This window comes from Wyeomyia smithii, chromosome 3 (assembly GCF_029784165.1).
Source record: "Wyeomyia smithii strain HCP4-BCI-WySm-NY-G18 chromosome 3, ASM2978416v1, whole genome shotgun sequence".
In the NCBI taxonomy this organism is placed as follows: Eukaryota; Metazoa; Arthropoda; class Insecta; order Diptera; family Culicidae; genus Wyeomyia; species Wyeomyia smithii.
The window spans coordinates 165,766,490-165,789,189 of NC_073696.1; the positions used below are offsets into that span (position 1 = coordinate 165,766,490).

Genomic DNA, 22,700 nt, shown 5'->3' on the forward strand with positions numbered 1-22,700 from the left:
ATAATAATAATAACAATAATAATAATAATAATTACAATAATTATAATATTGATAGTAATTGTCTAAGTCACGACCTCACGGCTGATAGTAGGATCAATCGAGTGTCTCCGCAGAACAAACGATGACGATCCAGCTTCGCGTTGTGACACAGTGGCCTTGTAGATGCCACTTGTAGTTGACTTCCACTCGCTCGATCGTATGGTGGTCCGTGCTGCTAGCGGGGTAACAGCGGTGCGGGAGAATTATTCTTGCTGATATATCAGCTGCGTATCAGATCACTGGCGGGGTAGCCTGCCCCTACCAGTGTGCAGAAGATGTTTCTGCCGATATACTGTACAGTATATCCTGCACAGGCTATTGTTATCGCGCAGCACAAGAACTAATCGACAAAAAAAAACATCCGTACGATAACTCGTGTATTGTTATTTTGCGAATCAAGCGGAGATGAACAATTTGCGTCTAATCGAGACGAAAGCAAAACAACGATACCTTCCCTTTTTAACATATAGCAGAAACTTTGTGCACGTTTTGGAATTTATATTTTTTTTTTGTGGAACCAGTGCCGGATTTAAGGGGGGCCTGGGGGGGCCCGAGGGGTAGGGCCCCACATTTTTGGGCCCACACAAATCGAGAAAAAGTTTTCTTCTGTGTCAAAAATGAGATTCATTCAAAAGTTCGATTTACAGCAAGAAGATTTGAATAGACCATTTCAATCTGAAACTTTCCTTCAGTGTTTTTTTTTTCTCGCGAGCGCCAATATCACAACTACATTCATAAGAGTTCACCTTGGATTCTCTTGGAATGACACACATTAACACACCATTTGCGACTACGAACTGAAAGAGATTTCAAAGGCTGTTCGCACCTAGGCGAACTCTCATATGCAATTGTCAAAATGTGTGTGATGACAAAAGCAAAAATATTTCCCTCCATCTTTTTCTCATGCAAAAACCAAACAAATATCAGCACCTTCGTAGTCGCGAATTTAAATCAAACCAGCGTTGTCCGAATCAGGGATACCAGATGTGCTTTGCAAAATGCAGATTTTCAGAGTTCGTGTGCAGATTTTATTGACCTGCAGATGTGTGTAGTTTTTTCCTAGTTTCCGTAGATAATTTTCAGGGTCGCCTTATATTTGAAGGAGTCTTTCTCAAATTGTGTGCAAATTTTTGCCTGTGGATTGCATTTTTTCCTAATTGCGGTTGGTTTTTGAAGTAGAATACGAAGAGAATAAGTACCATCATATGAAGCACGCTGCATGCTTATAGACATACAAGCACTTAAAGAACGCCGCGAACTTTCAATGCTCTATTTTATCAATGACATTATTTCTCAACGCGTGCAATCTTCTAAATTATTATCGCAACTAAATTTTTATGCACCCAGTCGTCAATTAAGAAATCGTAAAATATTTTCGGAAAACTCTCACAGAACTAACTACTCAAAAAATGGCCCAATAAATCGCATGATGCGTCACTATAATCAGCACTGCGAAAATATCGACATCCCTATGGGCAGAAATCAAATAAAAAAACGACTAACTACTGGAAATAATGTATAGAATATAAAAAACCATTGTATTATTATAATTGTAGTCTACATTTGCTTGACGAAATAAATAAATAGAATATATTGGTTTGATATTTTCATTTGTTTGAAAAATATTTCTAGTTTTTTGCTGAAAATAGCCAGATTTCAAGTCCATATATCTCCGAAGATTGCAGATTATTTGCTTGCATTTATAATCCAGTATTATTTCCACAGGACTTGATATAAATGAACTGAGGCGTTTTCATATATTAAAAATATTAACTATTTTGTGTTAAGGAATAGAGGAGTAGTTTATTTGGCAATATTCTAGAACATGCCAAAATATGAAACTTTGCTGAACAAATAAAAATTCCATCGTCTATATTTCTATCATTTCTGTTTTTACACTGAAAATTTGACGGCCCATCTATTTTGAACGCCAACATTCCAAATCCTTAGTGTGTTGTCAAAATACGGCAACTTTACATTAAAGGAAGTGTCGGCTAATGTGCCTACTGATGATGCTCGCTACTGCACTAAGGCAACTTTCACTAGAGGAAGTGCCGCTTAAAAATAAAAATAAAAATAAAAAAATAAAAAGAGGAAGTGCCGCTGCACTACTGGCCCTGTCAACATCGCTGCTGATACCAATGCTGCTGCTGATACTATCCGCTGCCACAGCTGCTGCTGCTGCTGTTAAGTAAAGATTGTTTTAGTCGCTATCTAGACCTAATATGAGCAGTTTCGGCTGAAACAGGCTCTGGTATAGGCTAAATAGTACATTCTTAATTACTATGTCTATAACTCTGTCGACCGTGCTTGGAAAAACAATCATATTACGAACAATCTGAGCAATCGAAGTTTGCGTTTCAACAAAGATTTAACATTTTCAATAGTATAGTTGCTTGCCATTATTGGGCTTAACAAATTTTTAAGGTTTGATTATGTGAAAACTTAATTTTTATGCAGATAACAAAAGCTGTTCGGGTGTTGCATATTACTGAAGGAAAAGATGATTCAGTACGTTTTGAGGCATGAAAATGAATTCAAATCTATAACTATTCCATCATTTAAATTGAAGCTTTATTAATTTAAAAGAAAATATCAACTCTTCAATTAGCTATTTAATTTATCCTGAAAAGGACAATTCGCTATTAAATTGATTATCGGATAAGATGCCGATCACATCTATGCGTTATCACTGACAGTGCGAATAAGGTATTCCTTGTGATGGATAACACAGGGCGCTATCCGCTGCCATTACTACACGCAAAAGTTCAAGTCTTACGCAGCCACTGTGTCCTCTCAGTTCACTCGTTTTCTGCGTTATTAACGCACAAGAATGTGTGAAATGCATAATGCATTAGCTGCACAAGGAATACATAGACATGATACAAATCCAAATGTGTATCATTACTACACGGCAAGACAAATCGTCCTGCGCCGTTATCCACGTCCACTACATCCGGAGCCTCAGGCCTTATGGTCATGCTGAACGCCAACGCGAGCGATCGGACGAGAAACCAACCGTAGGTTAATGAACAGCCGTAGGAAGAGCTGTTCAATAACCCACGGTAAGCTCCTCACCCGATCGCTCGCGTTGGCATTCAGCATGACAAAGGCCTCACACGGCTGAGCAAAGCGACGCACTTGCTTGAAGAGAGCAGCAAATCGTGCTGAAATATTTCTCCAGAGAGATCGCAAACTGGTGGGATCTTTTCACACGAAAGGACAATACGCTCAAACACAACAGAGATCACTGCAGAACGTGCTTTGTGAGAGAAACATATACCCATGTAGGCAAGTAGACAACGGTGTTCACTATGCATCTCGAAACTGAAAAAAAATAATCCAGCCGTACGTCACGCATGTTGGCTCTTTGAATTATATCGAGTTGATCTCAGCAGTGTACTCCGCGCGGCGTTCTGCTATGCATTCACTCTAGAGTGATTCACCACTCTTCTCCCGCTCAGCTGTGGTGTAATATCTGTATCGAGTAAACTAAGAATGTTGGATGGAAAAATCCTTACTTGCAGAATATATGTAAACTTATTAGTGTTTTTTGCCATTGCTTTATCTTTATTTTTGGTCTTAAACTTTCAATAAGTAAGGCGATAATTAAATGTATTAACTGATGATTATTCATTTTTCTTTACGTGATGTTTATACATGTTTTTGCTTAATTTATCTACATCGGCACCAACATAAACTGTAAGCCGATAAATCTACAGAATTAACCGCTACAGTCGACAAAAAAATAAACAGTAACATCATAGTTAAATGCAAAATTTAACATATCCAATGTCTTCTCTTATTATTATTGCTTCAATATTGTCTTTGAATGATCTGGTTCTTGAAAATGAATCGATCAGGTGATATTTCAATAAACTTAAAAGTACCTCAATTATCAGCAACCAATGCTGTATACAGCGGACAGTACGCATTTGAAAGCTTACGTTTTGCCTTTCTCCTAGAAAGGTATAGCAATCACTGAAAAAACCAAAGGTATAAAAGTGGTCCCAATGGCCGAATGTCATATATCACTCAACCCCTTTCGACGAACTGAGCATTTTCTGTATGTATGTATGTATGAATGTGTGTGTATGTGTGTGTGTGTGTGTGTGTGTGTGTATGTGCAACTTTTTTTTTCTCACTCACTTTTCTAAGAGATGGCTGGACCGATTTTCATAAAGCTAATTGCAAATGAAAGGACTAGTTGCGCCATAGGTTGCTATTGAATTTCATTGTAATCGGATTTTTAGTTTAGAGGTTATGTATCAAAATGTAAAAATCACGAAACATCAATATCTCAGAAACCACATAACCAATTTCAATAAAACTGATTTCAAATGATCGGGCTGTCTTTAAAACCCTTAACTCTTAAATTTTGTTATGATTGAACATATGGTTCAAAAGTTATGTAAAGGAAAGTTATCCTGAGGTTGTTTAAACTCACTCATTTTTCTCAGAGATGGCTGAGCCGATTTTCACAAAATTAGTGTCAAATGAAAGGTCTAGTTGCCCCATAGGTTGCTATTGAATTTCATTGCAATCGGATTGTAACTTTGTCCGTTGTTCATAAAAATGTGAAATCACATAATGAAAGTAAACATATTGACTTTCTCCTAACGATCACTGGCTAGTTAAAAGGTAGAAAAGTGATCCAATGGCCGAATGTCATATACTACACGACTCAGTTCGACGAATCGAGTGTTTTCTGCATATATGCATGTATAGGTGTATATGTTTGTGTGTGGGTGTGTACGTGTGTATGTGCACCATTTTTCGCACTCACTTTTCTCAGAGATGGTCTGACCGATTCTTTCTATCTATCTCTATTTGCCGCTGACTTTTCATTGTTTAATAGTTCACCTAAATTAACTATTCCCAACGTGGTTTTTATTAAAAAGCTAGAGATTCTCCGCTATCAAATGGTGTAAAGGACATACCATGATACGTGTTGAATAAGCCGTGGCGGTTGAAAGAAACCGAATGATCAAAAAATCGATCAAAGCAGATAGATCCTTTTGACATGTTGCTCTACAGTTAACCCTTAACTAGCCCGTCCATCTGATATCAATCTTGTTCAAATCGGTTGTGAAGTTTCTAAGATAATGAAGTTTCGTGATTTTCACATTTCGATACATTACAGACGAAGTTACAGTCCGATGACGGCAAAATTCATCAGGGTGTTATGTGACAGCTAGACCTTTCATTTGATACTAATTCTGTGGAAATCGGGTCAACCATCTCTGAGAAAAGTGAGTGAGTTAATGTAGTTTTCGGAATATGTTTCTCCTCATAGCTGGATTTCACATTTTTAAACATAACAGGCAAAGTAATAGTTCGTTTGCAAAAAAATCATTAGCGTCTTATGGGGTAACAAGACCTTCCATATGACACTGATTTTATGACAATCGGTCCAGCCATCTCTGAGAAGCATGAGTGTGATTAAATAGTCTCCAGAACACGTTTCTTTCCATAATTTCTGAACCACATGTTCAATCTTCATAAAATTCAAAAGTTGAGGGTTTTTTAGGTAGCCCGTTGATTTGAAACCAATTTTGTTCAAATCGGTTGTGTAGTTTCTGAGATATTGATGTTTCGTGTTTTTTACATTTTTAAACATAACCTCTTAACTAGAAATCAGATTACAATAAAATTCAATAGGGTCTTATAGGGTAACTAGACCTTTCATTTGCAATTGATTTCATTGAAATCGGTTCAGCCATCTCTGAGAAAATCGAGTGAGATTGGGAGAGCGTTACACACACACGCACACATACACACACATGCAGAAAATGCTCAGCTCGTCGAACTGAGTCGAGTGGTATACGACATTCGGCCCTTTTGAGCACTTTTATACATTTAGTTTTTGCAGTGATTGCCATACGTTTCTAGGAGAAAGGCAAAAAGTGAAATGATAGAAATGGCTTTTAATTTCAACTTCAATCCCGAGCAAGGCCGCAAACATTGAAATAGTACAATATCAAATTTAAATGATGTTGAGGCCACATATTTTGATCGTGGCTATAGTTTTAAACAGTCTGCGGGTTACGTTTCTTCCTATAACTTTCAAACCACATGTTTAAACATTATGAAATTCATTGTTTAAGGGTTTAGAAGCCCATTTATTTGAATTCAACTATATTCATAGCTTCTGAGATATAAGAGCGATTTTCACATTCTGACGCAACGCCAAAACTAAAAGTTCGATTACAATGAAATTCAATAGCAACCTAAGCGGCAAATAGAGATAGATAGAAAGAATCGGTCAGACCATCTCTGAGAAAAGTGAGTGCGAAAAATGGTGCACATACACACGTACACACCCACACACAAACATATACACCTATACATGCATATATGCAGAAAACACTCGATTCGTCGAACTGAGTCGTGTAGTATATGACATTCGGCCAATTGGATCACTTTTCTACCTTTTAACTAGCCAGTGATCGTTAGGAGAAAGTCAATATGTTTACTTTCATTATGTGGTTTCACATTTTTATGAACAACGGACAAAGTTACAATCCGATTGCAATGAAATTCAATAGCAACCTATGGGGCAACTAGACCTTTCATTTGACACTAATTTTGTGAAAATCGGCTCAGCCATCTCTGAGAAAAATGAGTCAGTTTAAACAACCTCAGGATAACTTTCCTTTACATAACTTTTGAACCATATGTTCAATCATAACAAAATTTAAGAGTTAAGGGTTTTAAAGACAGCCCGATCATTTGAAATCGGTTTTATTGAAATTGGTTATGTGGTTTCTGAGATATTGATGTTTCGTGATTTTTACATTTTGATACATAACCTCTAAACTAAAAATCCGATTACAATGAAATTCAATAGCAACCTATGGCGCAACTAGTCCTTTCATTTGCAATTAGCTTTATGAAAATCGGTCCAGCCATCTCTAAGAAAAGTGAGTGAGAAAAAAAAATTGCACATACACACACACACACATACACACACATTCATACATACATACATACAGAAAATGCTCAGTTCGTCGAAAGGGGTTGAGTGGTATATGACATTCGGCCATTGGGACCACTTTTATACCTTTAGTTTTTTCAGTGATTGCTATACCTTTCTAGGAGAAAGGCAAAACGTAAGCTTTCAAATGCGTACTGTCCGTTGTATACAGCATTGGTTGCTGATAATTGAGGTACTTTTAAGTTTATTGAAATATCACCTGATCGATTCATTTTCAAGAACCAGATCATTCAAAGACAATATTGAAGCAATAATAATAAGAGAAGACATTGGATATGTTAAATTTTGCATTTAACTATGATGTTACTGTTTATTTGTTTGTCGACTGTAGCGGTTAATTCTGTAGATTTATCGGCTTACAGTTTATGTTGGTGCCGATGTAGATAAATTAAGCAAAAACATGTATAAACATCACGTAAAGAAAAATGAATAATCATCAGTTAATACATTTAATTATCGCCTTACTTATTGAAAGTTTAAGACCAAAAATAAAGATAAAGCAATGGCAAAAAACACTAATAAGTTTACATATATTCTGCAAGTAAGGATTTTTCCATCCAACATTCTTAGTTTACTCGATACAGATATTACACCACAGCTGAGCGGGAGAAGAGTGGTGAATCACTCTAGAGTGAATGCATAGCAGAACGCCGCGCGGAGTACACTGCTGAGATCAATTCGATATAATTCAAAGAGCCAACATGCGTGACGTACGGCTGGATTATTTTTTTTCAGTTTCGAGATGCATAGTGAACACCGTTGTCTACTTGCCTACATGGGTATATGTTTCTCTCACAAAGCACGTTCTGCAGTGATCTCTGTTGTGTTTGAGCGTATTGTCCTTTCGTGTGAAAAGATCCCACCAGTTTGCGATCTCTCTGGAGAAATATTTCAGCACGATTTGCTGCTCTCTTCAAGCAAGTGCGTCGCTTTGCTCAGCCGTGTGAGGCCTTTGTCATGCTGAATGCTAACGCGAGCGATCGGGTGAGGAGCTTACCGTGGGTTATTGAACAGCTCTTCCTACGGCTGTTCATTAACCTACGGTTGGTTTCTCGTCCGATCGCTCGCGTTGGCGTTCAGCATGACCATAAGGCCTGAGGCTCCGGATGTAGTGGACGTGGATAACGGCGCAGGACGATTTGTCTTGCCGTGTAGTAATGATACACATTTGGATTTGTATCATGTCTATGTATTCCTTGTGCAGCTGATGCATTATGCATTTCACACATTCTTGTGCGTTAATAACGCAGAAAACGAGTGAACTGAGAGGACACAGTGGCTGCGTAAGACTCGAACTTTGAAAGAAACCGAATGATCAAAAAATCGATCAAAGCAGATAGATCCTTTTGACATGTTGCTCTACAACTGATGAATTATGATTGATCACGTGGTTTCAAAGTTTGGCTGCCCTGAACGTTACCTTTTCATTTGATTGTAATCAAACTTAAGCAACCGTTATGTTTTAATATGTAAAACAACGAAAGTCTATTATCTCAAGTATTACACGACTTATCTGAACATAACTAGTGTCATACAAACGATTCATCTCTCAAACTTACAAATTACAAACTTCATAACAATTTGATATGCTGTTTAAAAGTTTTGGAAAGAAAAGAAATTCAAAGACTATTCAACACTATACCTGCTTTGATCAATATATACGGCCTCAACATGATTTAAATGTGATATCGTACTATCTGAACGTTCCCGGTATCGCTCGTGATTAAATTGTTCGAAATTAAGAGTCAATTCTTTTATTTCGCTATTTCTTAAGCACTAACATTACGTCAAATTTAATATTTTATACTTCAATTACAACATCAATATTTTAGAACCCAAAGAGTGAATATACCTTTATTGGATTTAAGCATTCATGTAAATTTATTTTTACAAATAGTAATTTAAATAATGAATGAGAAAGGCTGAGTCTGACCGCTAGGTGGATTAATTTAGGTTTTTACCTAAATTTTGAATGTAGTCACAACTGTAGCAAACTGCGGCAACTAAACTTTTAAGCTACTTTTCTACAAAAAATTACGTTTGTTTAAATTTTTTCTAGTGCCAGGCCTACTATGACTAAATTTTATAATGTAATGTACTTTAAAAAAAAGGACAAAAAACGTCAGTTCGCCAAGCTTTGAAAAGTCATAAAAAAAATCAGATTTTATGATATTGCGCCCAAATTTTGGATTTAGACACTTAAATGTTATAGCAATAAAGGAAAAATATAATGAAACAGCTAACAAAAAAAATTTTTTTGGCTGATGGCCAGCGATTCCCCACTGTGCAGCGGGGTGTTGTAAAATTCAATGCGAAGAAAGGGTTCATCGGAGTGCGAACAATTCATTAACTTTTCTTCAAGCTGTTGATAGAATCTTTTATACACTTTTACATTACATTTCTAGATAAACATTTCAAAAGGTCCCAGCTGCTTTCATTGTTTTTCCGGAGTGTCTTTTCATTTTGATAAAGGTTCAGCTTTAGTAACTCTCCCAAGCGTGGTTTTCGTTCAGAAGCCTAGATCCCTCCGCTATCAACTTATGCAAATAACGTGTCATTAAAGGTGTAGTGATTGAATGAAAGTGATCGATCAAAGCAGATAGGACCTTTTAAAATGTTTCTCTAGATTTTAATCTACTTCACTTTTTAATTCCATCATCACTGATTCTATTGATTCAGTGATAAAATTAAAGAGCAACTGTGGTGGTTAAGTCAATGGCTCAATTCTTCTTAAATTCGAACATACTAATGATCATCAGTTAATCAAATTAATTGGGTTGGTTTGAGTAACTTACCACCAAATACTACGGAATGAATTGCACCAAGACGCACAGTAGCAAGCATAGCCATAATTGTTTCTGGTATTAACGGCATATATATCACAATTCTGTCTCCTTTTCGAACTCCCATTTTTTTCAAGCCACCAGCTAAACATGAGACCTATAGAAAGATAAATACATATTAATCTTTAAATATAGTACAAACCCCAGTATATTTTACCTTTTTGTATAGTTCATTATATGTAACATGGCGTATTGTGTTTGTCATAGGACTATCGTGAATGAGTGCCACTTTATGTCCTTTTTTGTTGAGAATATGACGGTCTAGCGCATTGTAACATGCGTTTAATTGACCTCCGACATACCTGAAAGATTAATAAACTGTTGAACAGCCAAATTTCATTATTATCAATTTATTTTCAATAACGCAAATGATGACTTTCGCGCAAACTCGTCTGAGTGTTGGCAGCACCCTATTGGAATTTATTCTAGACCTAACTAAACTAAGCAACTCACTTATTTTTCGAAAATTTTTCTAGGCTAACATTTGAAAACGGCTGAAGTTATTAAGACTTTCATTTGTAAATCTGTATATCGTGCATTCCCAAGGATATTTGCATTGAGTTGAGAGATGCATTATCAAATGCCCCTCAATATCAAGAAAAGCTTCCAGGGCAAATCCATTGGTCTGAATTGATTTTTCAATGCTACCTACTAACATGTGTAAAGCCTATATCAGACCGTCAGGTTTGTCATGCCTACCGGCACTTGCCTATACTACTCGTTTTAACCCCTGTACATAGGCTTACTAATGTGTAAACATTATAAAATATGTCGAATAAGTTCCGAAAAAATCGTTGCTATTCTCAATCATAGTCAGTAAAAGATAAATGTAAGATTAGGTTTAAGTTTTATTTCAATTTACTTACTTACTTCATCACAAAAAAATTTAAAAAAAAAAAACGCTAATCTTCACCTGCTCATCGAACTCACAATTTTAACTAATAACTAACTAAGATACTCATCTTAATACTACTCACAATCAGCAGACAGCAAATACCTGTAAAAATATAGAACGACATATTAGTATCCGGTGAAAGCCATATATTCACACAAACCTACCGCTGAATAGCAGTATTGCCTTGCTTTGCTAGCACCAGCGATTCAACATCATCCGGCGGTGGTGGACGTTGGAATTCTAATAATAATTTGTTCAATCATAAGCATACCAATCTGGGTGCAATAGTTACTTTCTGAGCACTTCAGCAAATCAATACTTCCGATTGGAGGCTTGTATTTTTCATCATCAGGATAGGTCCAATAGCGAAGGAGATGACCATGCAGTCGATACCAGCGCCGATGCCGTGCTCCGAACCCGGATTCATCCTCGAACATCGTCGGTAGCTTCCAGAGGACGACTGGATTTAGTGTCCAATTTGTTCGCTGGTTTTCCTACGTGATTCCTGCTGATTCAGCATCACCAAACAAACACTACGCGAACACGACAAAAACGCGCAATCGCAGCAGCAAAAAAAGCGGAGTCTGACCGTATGACTATATTCCTCCGGAGAGGCACGAACGGTCAAGTTTTTTTTCACTTAAACTGGAACTATTTCTTACAAACGAAACACAGATTTAATAAAAACAAGTTCCTAGCGCACGATCAAAACAAAACTTCGTTTTTTCCCTCCCGTTTGTCGAAATTTGACGTCGCCACGCAGCGCTGCCGGTGCTATTAATGTTTTGACTGCCTGTCGTGTGTGCCAAAAAGAGAAGCACACATTTTTATTCGATAAGTCTCTATATGTGACTTTGTGTAGGTGTGAAGAGGCACGTTTGCCTTTGCCATGTCAATGACAGCAGCCGGCAACCGTTGGGAACGGTCGGCGGCAAAAATAGAAAAGATTCTATTTTTTGCAATAACAACAAGCGACGGTCGACCGCTGTGCTCTGATTGGTCGAAAAGGAACGGAACGGTAACGGTCAACCGCTACGACGGTTAGTCTGATACAGGCTTAACGCGTCCGTGGTTGATTTGTTATTTTTATAAGCAAATTGAAATTTATTTAATCAACTAGTACATATGTAGTTTAGTATTGAGCTCCCGATCGATCAGTCAAAAATATTAGGATTATAACAAATCTTGATATTTTGTTACGAACTTTTTATATCAACTTGTGTTCTATACTTGGTCTCGTTAATAGTTAAAACTACCTGATACCCGGCCCGCGTTGCTGCGCCTCTTAGCCTATGACCACAATTATATATCTCTCAAAAGTGCCATTATTTCAAACATACAAAAACATTACCATGCAGTACAAAAACGCGTTTGAATTTACACTTCTTTACATCAACATAAAGAGAATATTGAAAACCAAACCGTTATGTGGTAGAAATCAATTTTTGTTTGTTTGTTTATTAATTTCATCCAACACAATGGTTTACATGAAATGTGGGTGATGGGGAAAAGCCAACAATTAGGCATAAAAACCCCATATCTTTTAACATAAATATATAAACTTAGGTCTAACACAGAACAAATATAAGTAACAAAAAAAAGTGACATATCCTTAGTTCTAAGCAGAAAGTCATGTAACATAGTCAAGATTGTAAAATAAAAATAAATATATTAAGAATAAAAGGAACGGTACTTTCGATGAACATCCATTTTCAAATCGTCTCTTGAAGCAGTTTCCGCCGGAACAATTTAGCTCTCTCTCCAAATTCGAATAGATGAAAATATTCATTAAAAATTGCACTCATCGAGTGTAGCGGTGAGTTTAGGAGATAATCCGTTCTGACTAATGGGCGACGGAGGAAGCCGGCTCTGGATCTCAGACACCTGGAATGCGCACTGACGTTAAGCTGTTCCAACAGTGAGCTGCAATCAGTCTCAGTTGAAAGCAGTTTGGCAGCAAAAACAGCTTTGGAGACTTTTCGTCTTCTCTCCAACGTGGTAATGCCCAGCAATTTACAACGGGCTGCATATGGAGGCAGGTCGAACGGGTTGAGCCACCTTAGATTCCTGAGGGCGTACCAGACGAACTTCCGTTGAATGCTTTCAATTCTTCGTATCCAAGTTGCGTGATACGGTGACCAAATGACGGCGGAAGACTCCAAGTGAGACCGTACAAACGCCAAATAGAGTGATCGAAGGCATAGCGGGTCATCGAACTCCTGGGCGATTTTGAATAAAAAGCCAAGCTGTCGGTTAGCTTTGTCAATCACAAATTGCTGATGCTGTCGAAAGGATAGATCTGAATCTAGATACACACCAAGATCTTTTACGGTTTCAACACGCTCCAACGAGTGTCCAGCGATCGTGTAGTTATAATAGTAGGCTTCGCGGCTAACTTTGTGATGAAATGAGAAGGTCACACACTTTTCGACGCTAAGGGTCATTCGATTTACAATACACCACGTAGCAAATTGCTCCAGACGAGACTGTAGAGTGACGCAATCAGCCAAACTTTTTACTTCCGCATACATTTTAAAGTCATCAGCATACACAAGCTTGTAACTTCCTTTGAATAGGTTCGTGGCATCGTTAAAGAACAAAATAAACATAATTGGCCCGAGATTGCTGCCTTGAGGTACGCCGGAGTAGTTAGTGAATTCCTGGGAGAGAGTTGTGCCAATTTTGACCTGTAATTTCCTCTGTTTCAGGTAAGATTCCAGCCAGCTGCAAAGGCGAGTGGAAACCCAAGTTTTTTAAACTTTTTTAGAGCTATGTCATGGTCGATACGATCAAAGGCGGCCTTCAAATCGGTATAAATTGCATCGACTTGGTTACCTCGGGAAATTACATCAAAGCACAGAGAGGTAAACTCCATGAGATTCGTGTCAACTGATCGACCAGGCATGAATCCATGTTGCTGCGTAGAAATGTGACTGCGACAGTTGAACATTATATAGTCGCTAACTACTAGCTCAAGAACTTTAGAACCAGCACAAAGGGACGTTATGCCTCGATAATTTTCAACAAACTGTTTTTTACCTTTCTTGAACACCGGAAACATAATCGATTTTTTCCATTCTGAAGGAAACCGAGCTTGCTGCATCGAAAGATTTAGAATTTTCATAAGAGAGGTTTTAATATCCTGCGAGCACTTCTCCATGAAAACAGTTGGAACACCATCCGGCCCAGGCGTGAATGAAGATTTCAGTTTGCGTAAGGCTTTTAACAGCATGTCTTCGGAAATATGGAAAGTATCCATATCGACTATATCTAAAGGCACGTTTTCGAGGCATTGAGGATAAATCTCTGCATGGTTACGAGGACTAAATACGGTAGCAAAATGCTCGGCGAAAAGTTCACATTTTTCGGCGTTGGTAGAAGCCACCACATTCCCCTTATTTATTGTCGCAGGTAACCCATTCTCTTTGTGCTTTGATCGCACAAACGACCAGAACTTGGCTGGATACTGACGTAGCCGCTCTTGAAGCCCTCGCACATATTCAGCATATCGTAGGCGATTATATCGTCTGTAGTTGCCACTAGCTCTGTTGAACATAGCATTCGTAGTAGGATTTCGATTTCGAGTAAACTTTCTAAGAGCTGCTGAACGAATTCTTTTCAAGGAACGAAGTTGAGCATTAGACCAAATAGGTTTGCGTGGAGGTTTGAAAAGTGGAGTGAATCTCACTAAAGCGGCTTGAACAATCAAGTTGAATCGGAGTAAAGCTTCATCTACATTCTTACAACTAGTGACTGACTCCCAGTCGACAGTTTGAAGGTAATCACTATGTGCTGAGTAATCAGTTCTCTTGAAGTTCAATGCCGTCGTGTCTATATCTTCAACTAGCGGTAGGTGAGAGTGTACTATGACATCAAACATCAGAGCAGGATGATATGAATCCAAACGTGCTAAAGGATCGTCAGCGCTAACCGGAATTGTGTAGTTCGCTCCGTCATTAAGAAACAGCAGGTCCAAGTATCGTCCGTTAAAATTACTGACTGGATTCACTTGCAGTAAATTGCACCTAGCGGTACCGCCAAGAAGTATTTCTTGAACCGATACTTCGTTCCGACCACGACGTCTGGAGGTAGTGTTCGAAACATCAACAAACATGTAACCGTGACGTGAACGCTTCCATGCGATTTTGGGTTGATTGTAGTCACCAGCTATGATAATGATGTCGTTCAAACTTGCAGCATCGCAGATCTTCTCAATGCAGCCGATATGGAGTTTCATAAGCTCAGGATCTTTATTTTTCTCGGGTGGTAAGTAAAAACATCCAACAAAGAGTTTCAAACCATTCAATTGAATTGTAATGAAAAGTTGTTCGAGAGCAGCACAAAATCCAATATCGCAGGAACAGGAATCGAGAGCTTTTTTAACGGCAATAATGACACCACCGCCTACACCGCGAAGACTATTCAAACGGTTCCTATCGATTCTGTACACTTCGTACTGGTTACCGAACAGTTGAACAGAGTTAATTCTGCTGTCGAGCCAAGTCTCAACTAGCATGATTACATCATAGTCTTGATCGATACATGAAAGGTAGAAGTCAGCTATTTTAGTCTTCAACCCTCTTACGTTTTGGAAGTAGAAGTCGGAAATTCTGGCATATTTGTTTGGCCAGGGATAGATTCAGCATTGTCGTAATCTTTAACCAAGCAGCACGTGAAGAAGGATTAAGGTGCCAAATATGAACAAAAAATAGAAATCGATATTACGAGCGGGGGCCTAGTGTGGTTGGTCACGTCTCCGCCAACCACGCTCGACGCCTGGGTTCGAATCCCACCGCCGACACCGGGAGATTTCCGAGGCAAAAAATCTCTGGGATCACGCCTTCCATCGCATGGGGAATTAAAGCCGTTGGCGCTGGTCCGTTGATAAACGGGTCGTGAGTAAGGTCCTGGGCGTGGAGTCGCCTCCCTGGGCGTCGGTGTTGGCCACAACAGTGGCGGAACTAGCCCGACGGAAAATAAGCGGGAATTAAAAAAAAAAGAAATCGATTTTGACGTGGGACTACGTCTTTGCTTACTGTACTGAGATGCATTCTGTAAAATTGGAAATAAAACTGGCAAATGTTGCGTCAGATTTCAAACGTTAATAACAGCATAACCATTCAATGGATAACAATAATCAATGTGTTGTTGGGTAGATGAAATGTAGAACAATTTTGTTATATGCTTGTTTGCACTCTAATTGCATTGCTAAGCGGTAAAATTGATAAAAGTTTTAAATTACAAATTTACTCGAACAATGAACCAATTACATGCAAGTATTCCTAGCACAGACGACATGAATAGACACCAATCATTCCATGTGATATTCTCTGTATCAATATCGAAAAAAAAATTGACAGAATCTGCCCGTCCCAATAGGTCAATTTATGTTTGTTTCCATGAGCTTAGACTAATATGATGTCTCGAAGGTAAAAATTTTCCGAAAAGTTTGAAACAATCCCCACGCTTGAACAATTCCTAAACCTGCTGTTAAAACGTCATAAAAACTGATGTCTTGAAAGGAAACATGCTGGTAGAAGCAAAAGTACCAGTGGAGCAAAGAGCCGCAGGTCTCTCGTCGTCTTAGATTGCAGCGGTACTCTTCTATTCGTACATTTTAGCGGTACACTTCTATTCGTACTGCAGCGGTACTATTCGTATTGCAGTGGTACACTTCGGCTCGTACATTTCTATTTGTGTGCAATCGAGGAAAAACTGCAATGCTGCCGCTGATTGTGATTGAAAGTATATCTCATAAATACGGTTACTACAAATTACTCAACAAATAAGGGCAAGGACAAAACCATTCATTATGATAACGTAAGTATTATTGGATTTGGTTTTTTAGGATATAGAGTTAATGCTGACTCTGACGCATTACGAGAAATTCTTGGTGCTTCTTCAACAAGAACGATAGGCTTTGTCAAATACATGTTGTTTGCACAAAAAATACTACAGGCATAATATCGTCAATTACAAACGAAATACTTTTGAGTGTTGTTGAAAATATTTCTAAAAATAAATTTCCAGGGAAGGCTGAAAATAAAAATACGTAAGTCACCGAGCAAACACATTGATTCTGTCTGCGGACTCTGTATATTTTGTAACAAAAAATCCCCTAATTACAGTGTTTAGTCCCACATCACCATTTCATACAACCCTAGGGCTGTATACCTTGTAGTATTTTAGATTCAAGAAAATTTGAGAAGCATTCTTGTTTTACAAATAAAAAAGGTATCCAGTCGTTTTAATAACTACCTTCACCTGTTTATGTTGGGTGGTAAATAACTATATTTAACATTATAAAATAAACTTTAGAAGGCCTAGTAAAATAAGTGTTGGGGCCTTTATTTCAGATTCAGCCAAATCAATAGTATCCGTAAAAGTCATTAATTTTAATTTGAATGAGGTAATGTTGTTGCAAAGTCAGGACCGCAAATTTGACGTATAACTACATAAGGCTGTTTGTTACATGGCTTGCATTATTGCATGTTAGAACGATCGCAAGGGATAAACTGCTCCTTTTCAATAATTCTTTGAATGATAGTCGATAAGATTATGATGGAATATCTTGTATCACCACGTTTCTGTCAATAAGTTCCGCCAATCATTGCTGGTTCTTATCTAGAAACCGGAAATTGCCATCTTGGATTTGGCGTCAAAAACAACTAATAAATACCACCAAAGTATTCGGTCATTTTAGAAAACCGGATATCGCAATTTTGGATTTGAAAAAGGCGCCTGGATTTGATTTCCGTACTCTGGGTATCATAGCGATTTCGGAATGATCTTTTTGGCTATTTTCCAGCAATTCGACGTTGCGCTTCCAGATTTTAAGATATCACTGCGGATTGAAAAATGTCGTCAGGGGTCGATTTGTTGCATATGTCGATCATTTCGATTTCTGGCAACCGGAAGTCACCATCTTGGATTTCAAAAGAACGTGTGGAGTTGATTTCTGATCCTTGGCATTATTTCGATTCCATAAATACCTATATTGGGTTGTATTCGGTCACTAGAACTTGTTTTACGGAAACCGGAAATAGTCATCGTGGATTTCAGAATGGTCTATGGAATCGATGTTCGGCCACTGGCTATTATTTGATTACAAAAATAACCATACTGTGTGGTAATTGGTCATTTTCGGTAACCGGAAGCCATGGCGGCTTGTATATCTGAATCTTGTCTCTGGGCATCACCTCGGTTATGGAATCACAATTTTAACTGTTTTTCAACAACTGGAAGTTGCCACTTAAAACTTAAAAATGGCGTCTGGGACGGATTTTTGGTTTGTTCATCATCTCGATTACAGAAATGTCTATATTTGGTCATTTTCGGTAACCGGAAGTCGCCATCTTGTATTTCCAAATAGCGTCTGGATTTGAATTCCGGTCTTTGGGCATCATCTCGGCTATGGAATGACTATTTTGAGCTATTTTCCAGCAACCGGAAGTTTCAACCTCGAATATCAAAATGGCGTCTGTGGACGATTTTTGGTCTATGTGCATCATCTCGATTACAGAAATGCCTATTTTGGGTGGTATTTGGTCATTTTCGGAAACCGGAAATCACCATCTTGGATTTCAAAATAGTATCTAGAGTTGATTTCAGGTCTATGGACATTATGTCGATCCCAAAAGTACCCATTTTAGGTCATTTCTGGCTGTTTTTTGTAAACTGGAAATCGACTCTATGAATTTTAAAACGGTGTCTGTAACCGTTTCAATCTCTGGGTAGTATTTTGGTTTCATGACAAACCATAATAGTCAGTTTTTGATAATTTTCTAAAACCGGATGTCGCCATCTTGGATTTTAAAATGGCGTCTAGATTTGATTTCCAGTTTCGGCACTGTTCTGGTTTAAGAAATATTATATTGGGTGGTATTGGACCATTTTGGAATGTTTTCCAGAAACCGGAGAGTGGCATCTTGAGATCTTGGGTCGATTTCCGGCCTCTAGATATTACCTCGGTTTCAAAAATACCCTCTGTTCGCGTCAAAACTCCCGTCTCAGCTGGGCATTACTGTCATCCGTGAGTGACCAGCTGAGGCTCAAGCGACTGGTTTGCGCGCGATTATTTTTAGCTTTGTTTTGGCTCGACAATGCTGCCGTCCGAGAGGCAGTCTATAAAAGCGCTCTCCTCAGCAGCGCCAGTGTTAGTCATTAATGTGAGTCGTTAATTGTTAGTCGATAAGCTTACGGTGGCAGCGCCGTCACGCTGCCACTGTTGTAAATAAATAGAATAAATGTACCTTAGTGAAGTAAAGACTTGCGTTTGCGTTCGTCGGGAACAGAAAACCTCTTCCTGGGCCGTAATTGCCCATCGTGATGCCAAAGGGAGAAAAAAATTAACACAACGTAGGGCCGTGCGCGATCATATTTGGTGCTGTAACCAGAATCGCGCCAGTTTGGCCTCACCCACGAGTGTTCGTGTTACGGAAAGTGTTCGATTCCGCGCGCAAGTGTTGAACAAAGTTGATCTCGTCGTGTTAGTGTACAAATCAGCGTAACCACCGCGAATCGTTCTGTTGGGGCACTTCGAGTGCCAATTTTCACTAACCGCGACATCATACTCATCAAACCAAACCTGCGCATCTAGTTAAAACGTTGAAGTTTCTTACGATAACCCTCACGCATTGGCCTTCTTTCAGTTCTAATTGGTCGAAATCTGAGTTCAAAACATGTATCGACATTTTTAATAGCTCAATAGTTCCCGTCATGACATTACAACTTTGCCGCATGTTGATGTAGGCGAGAAATTTCCCAATCCACTGTTGCGAAAACGAAGATAATCTGTTGGAAACCAACATCATGAAAACACCCTTGAAATTTGAAACACCTTGCAATCAAATTAAATGATGATGAAAATAACGATCTTTGCAAAACAAAAAAATTCAAATTGATGAACTATTAGACGATAATAATAGTTGTTGCAATAACTCCCTCCCTCCCCCCCCCGACTCTTAAACTACGCCACCGAGATACAGAAAAGTCAATATCACGGGATTCGCGTTTAAGAGTTTACAATGAACAAATTTGTAGTCGCTACCCCCTCATATACGCTTTATCCCTTCCTGTATGAGAAAAACATAATTTAAAGTTTTGGAAACATACGCTACGTTACGGTCTGTATTTACCGAATTAAATAACAATCGGTTAAGCAGTTTTACAATTAATAAAGATTGGCCACATTCATTCACCCCCCCCCCCTTCCTTCCCCATTTCCTCTAAGTACGCCACTGAAAGTTCATGAACCACAAATTAACCCCCCCTTGCCTACGCTTATGAGATAGAGCGAAACTAATATTTTAGGATTACTCCCGTACTCGAAAACCCCTATGTACAAATTTTCACGGTAATCGGTTCATTAATTTTTTAATTCTATAGAGCTTTTCACGTACGAATGTGTTAGTGCAACTTGTTGAGAAAAATATTTACAAATAGCTGTTTTGTTTGCAATGCTATGTTTTTAGCAGCTGGAGTTGAACACTCATTATATGTTTCAAACGGGTTTCTGAATAAATTTTTTCATTCGTGATCAGAAATCGGAAGAAGCTGTGATAAAAGTCGAAAAAGTAAACAAAAACAACTTTACACGGGTTTATACGTTTACTAGTGTGCGCAGGCGAAAAGTCACTTGTCTCTATAGGGAACAGACAGACAGACAGACAGACAGACAGACATTCGCATTTATAGATATAGATATCAAAATTCATATCAAGTTCAGATATAATTGTGTTACCCGTTTGTTATAATCGTTTGATCGGGCTCGCCTTACAAATCGCCGCAATGGATGGAAATAAAATTTGCTAGCTCTTCTAGACCATAAAGGAGACTTGCATGCATGAAAGAAGTCCTTTGCTCATTCTATCTTTGATTTATTAGTTAGGAAGTTTCTGGGATTCAAGTCCAAGTTGTATTTGAGCTTAACGAGTGACAACTAAAAATCTGAAATTCTTTTCTTTTGCTATCAAAAAAATCACAAGGGTTGTATGTTACATTACTCGTATTGAATGAATATGTTCAAAATTTTGTGCACAGAGGAGTTGTGCTATCAAATTTCAGTTTGCACATACATCACTCAACAGGATTTGGACAAACACTATACAACGCAAACAAGTTTCAACAGTTAGAGTTTAAGCAGATGTTTTTCAATTTTATATCGGACATAATGTTGATCTCATCTGTGTGCTAACCCGACAGAGTGATTTAAGGCAATTTTCTGATAACACAGTTGAAAGCTATTTTTACACTGAAAATTTGTCGGCTCATGTATTTTGAATGCCAGCATTCTAAAAAATTTCTGTGTTGTCAAAATATGGCAACTTTTCACTAAAGGCAGATTTTACTAGAGGAAGTGCCGTTGCACCAGCTGGCTCTGCCAATATCGCTGCTGATACCACTGCTGCTGCTGCTATCCGCTGCCACAGTTGCTGCTGTTAAGTAACGATTATTGCAGTCAGAGTTGCCACATTTATTTCTGTTTTTTTTTTTTTGAAAATATCTGTATATGTGTCGGACCAAATAATCTGTTTGAAGATCTATACCGAGCAAAATTAGAATGTTGGATGGAAAAATTCTTCCTTGCAATATATATTGGAACGAATCATCATTTCTTGGCTCATAATTAGGCGATAACCAAATATATTACCTGGACACGGTATTATTATTTTTCTCCTCGTGATGTTATACATGTGTTTGTTAAATTTGTCTTTTAAAGTTTTCCTCAAACTATTGTTAGTATGGTCTGCAACGTACACGCAAAAGTTGGAGTGTGCGTAACCAGATCATTTATGAGCGAAATTAGCGAATTTACTGATTAAAATTGGAACCAGTACAACGCATGTGCGTTGGGCATAACGCATTTGATGCTCTAGCGTATTTTGAATGTATTGCGCAGCTCCAAACCACTACACTTATTAAGCATCAGCCGATGTTCAGAAGGTTGGCATCGTTAAAACAGTGCAACCAGCAATCAATATTGATGAGTTTGGTACTGACTCCATTGAAGGAATTTTTGTCTGAACGATTCACTTTCATGAATCAGGTCATTCGTTGTTTTGCTTTCGTCTCGATTAGACGCAAATTGTTCATCTCCGTTTGAGTTCGCAAAATAACAATACACGAGTTATCGTACGGGTGTTTTTTTTGTCGATTAGTTCTTGTGCTGCGCGATAACAATAGCCTGCAGTTTATCGGCAGAAACATCTTCTGCACACTGGTAGGGGCAGGCTACCCCGCCAGTGATCTGAAAACAAAAAGCACATAAAATATACAAAAAAGACAACAATAGCGAAAATCTTCAAAATTACCAAGAAATTTGCCGTCAACTCGACGCAGCCATTAAAATTGCGCATGAAGAGCATAACCGTAAAGTCGAACATCAAATCAAGTCCTGCCCTAGGAACTTCTTCAATTACGTAAAAACCAAACTAAAAAGCAACAACTTTCCATCACGAATGCATCTTGACAGTAATGTAGGACACACTAGTAATGAAATATGTAGTCTTTTTGCCACTTTTTTTCAAGAAATATACACCACATTTGAAGAAACAGACCGCGACCGCGAATATTTCTCGTATTTTCCTGAATTTTCGAATTCTTTATCTGTCAATCAAATATCTGAATTCGAAATTCAGAACGCACTTAAAAACTTAGACGCTACGAAAGGTCCTGGACCTGACAGAATAGCTCCAATTTTTCTCAAAAAGTTGGCAGAAGAACTATCTACACCTTTACCTCTTTAATATGTCTCTGAAGAAAGTAATTTTTCCAGAACTCTGGAAAACCACATACTTAGTGCCAATTTTCAAATCTGGCGCTAAATCAGACATTCGTAATTATCGTGGAATTGCCATTATTCCATGCATTCCAAAATTATTTGAATCAAAATTTAATGAAAAAATCTTTCAGCAAGTAAAAAACC

At 38.1% G+C, this 22,700-nt stretch overlaps 1 protein-coding gene across 1 annotated transcript in view; it reads right to left on the reverse strand.

Annotated features, from left to right (window-relative positions):
* The window catches only part of LOC129727465 (acyl-CoA synthetase short-chain family member 3, mitochondrial), a 279,456-nt gene that overhangs the window by 111,216 nt on the left and 145,540 nt on the right, over positions 1 to 22,700 (reverse strand). Inside the window, exons 3-4 of the mRNA XM_055685325.1 lie at positions 10,037 to 10,181; positions 9,832 to 9,976 (exon numbers count right to left, since the gene is read on the reverse strand). Of these exons, the coding sequence (XP_055541300.1) occupies positions 9,832 to 9,976; positions 10,037 to 10,181 (290 nt within the window). The remainder of the gene's footprint in view (positions 1 to 9,831; positions 9,977 to 10,036; positions 10,182 to 22,700) is intronic.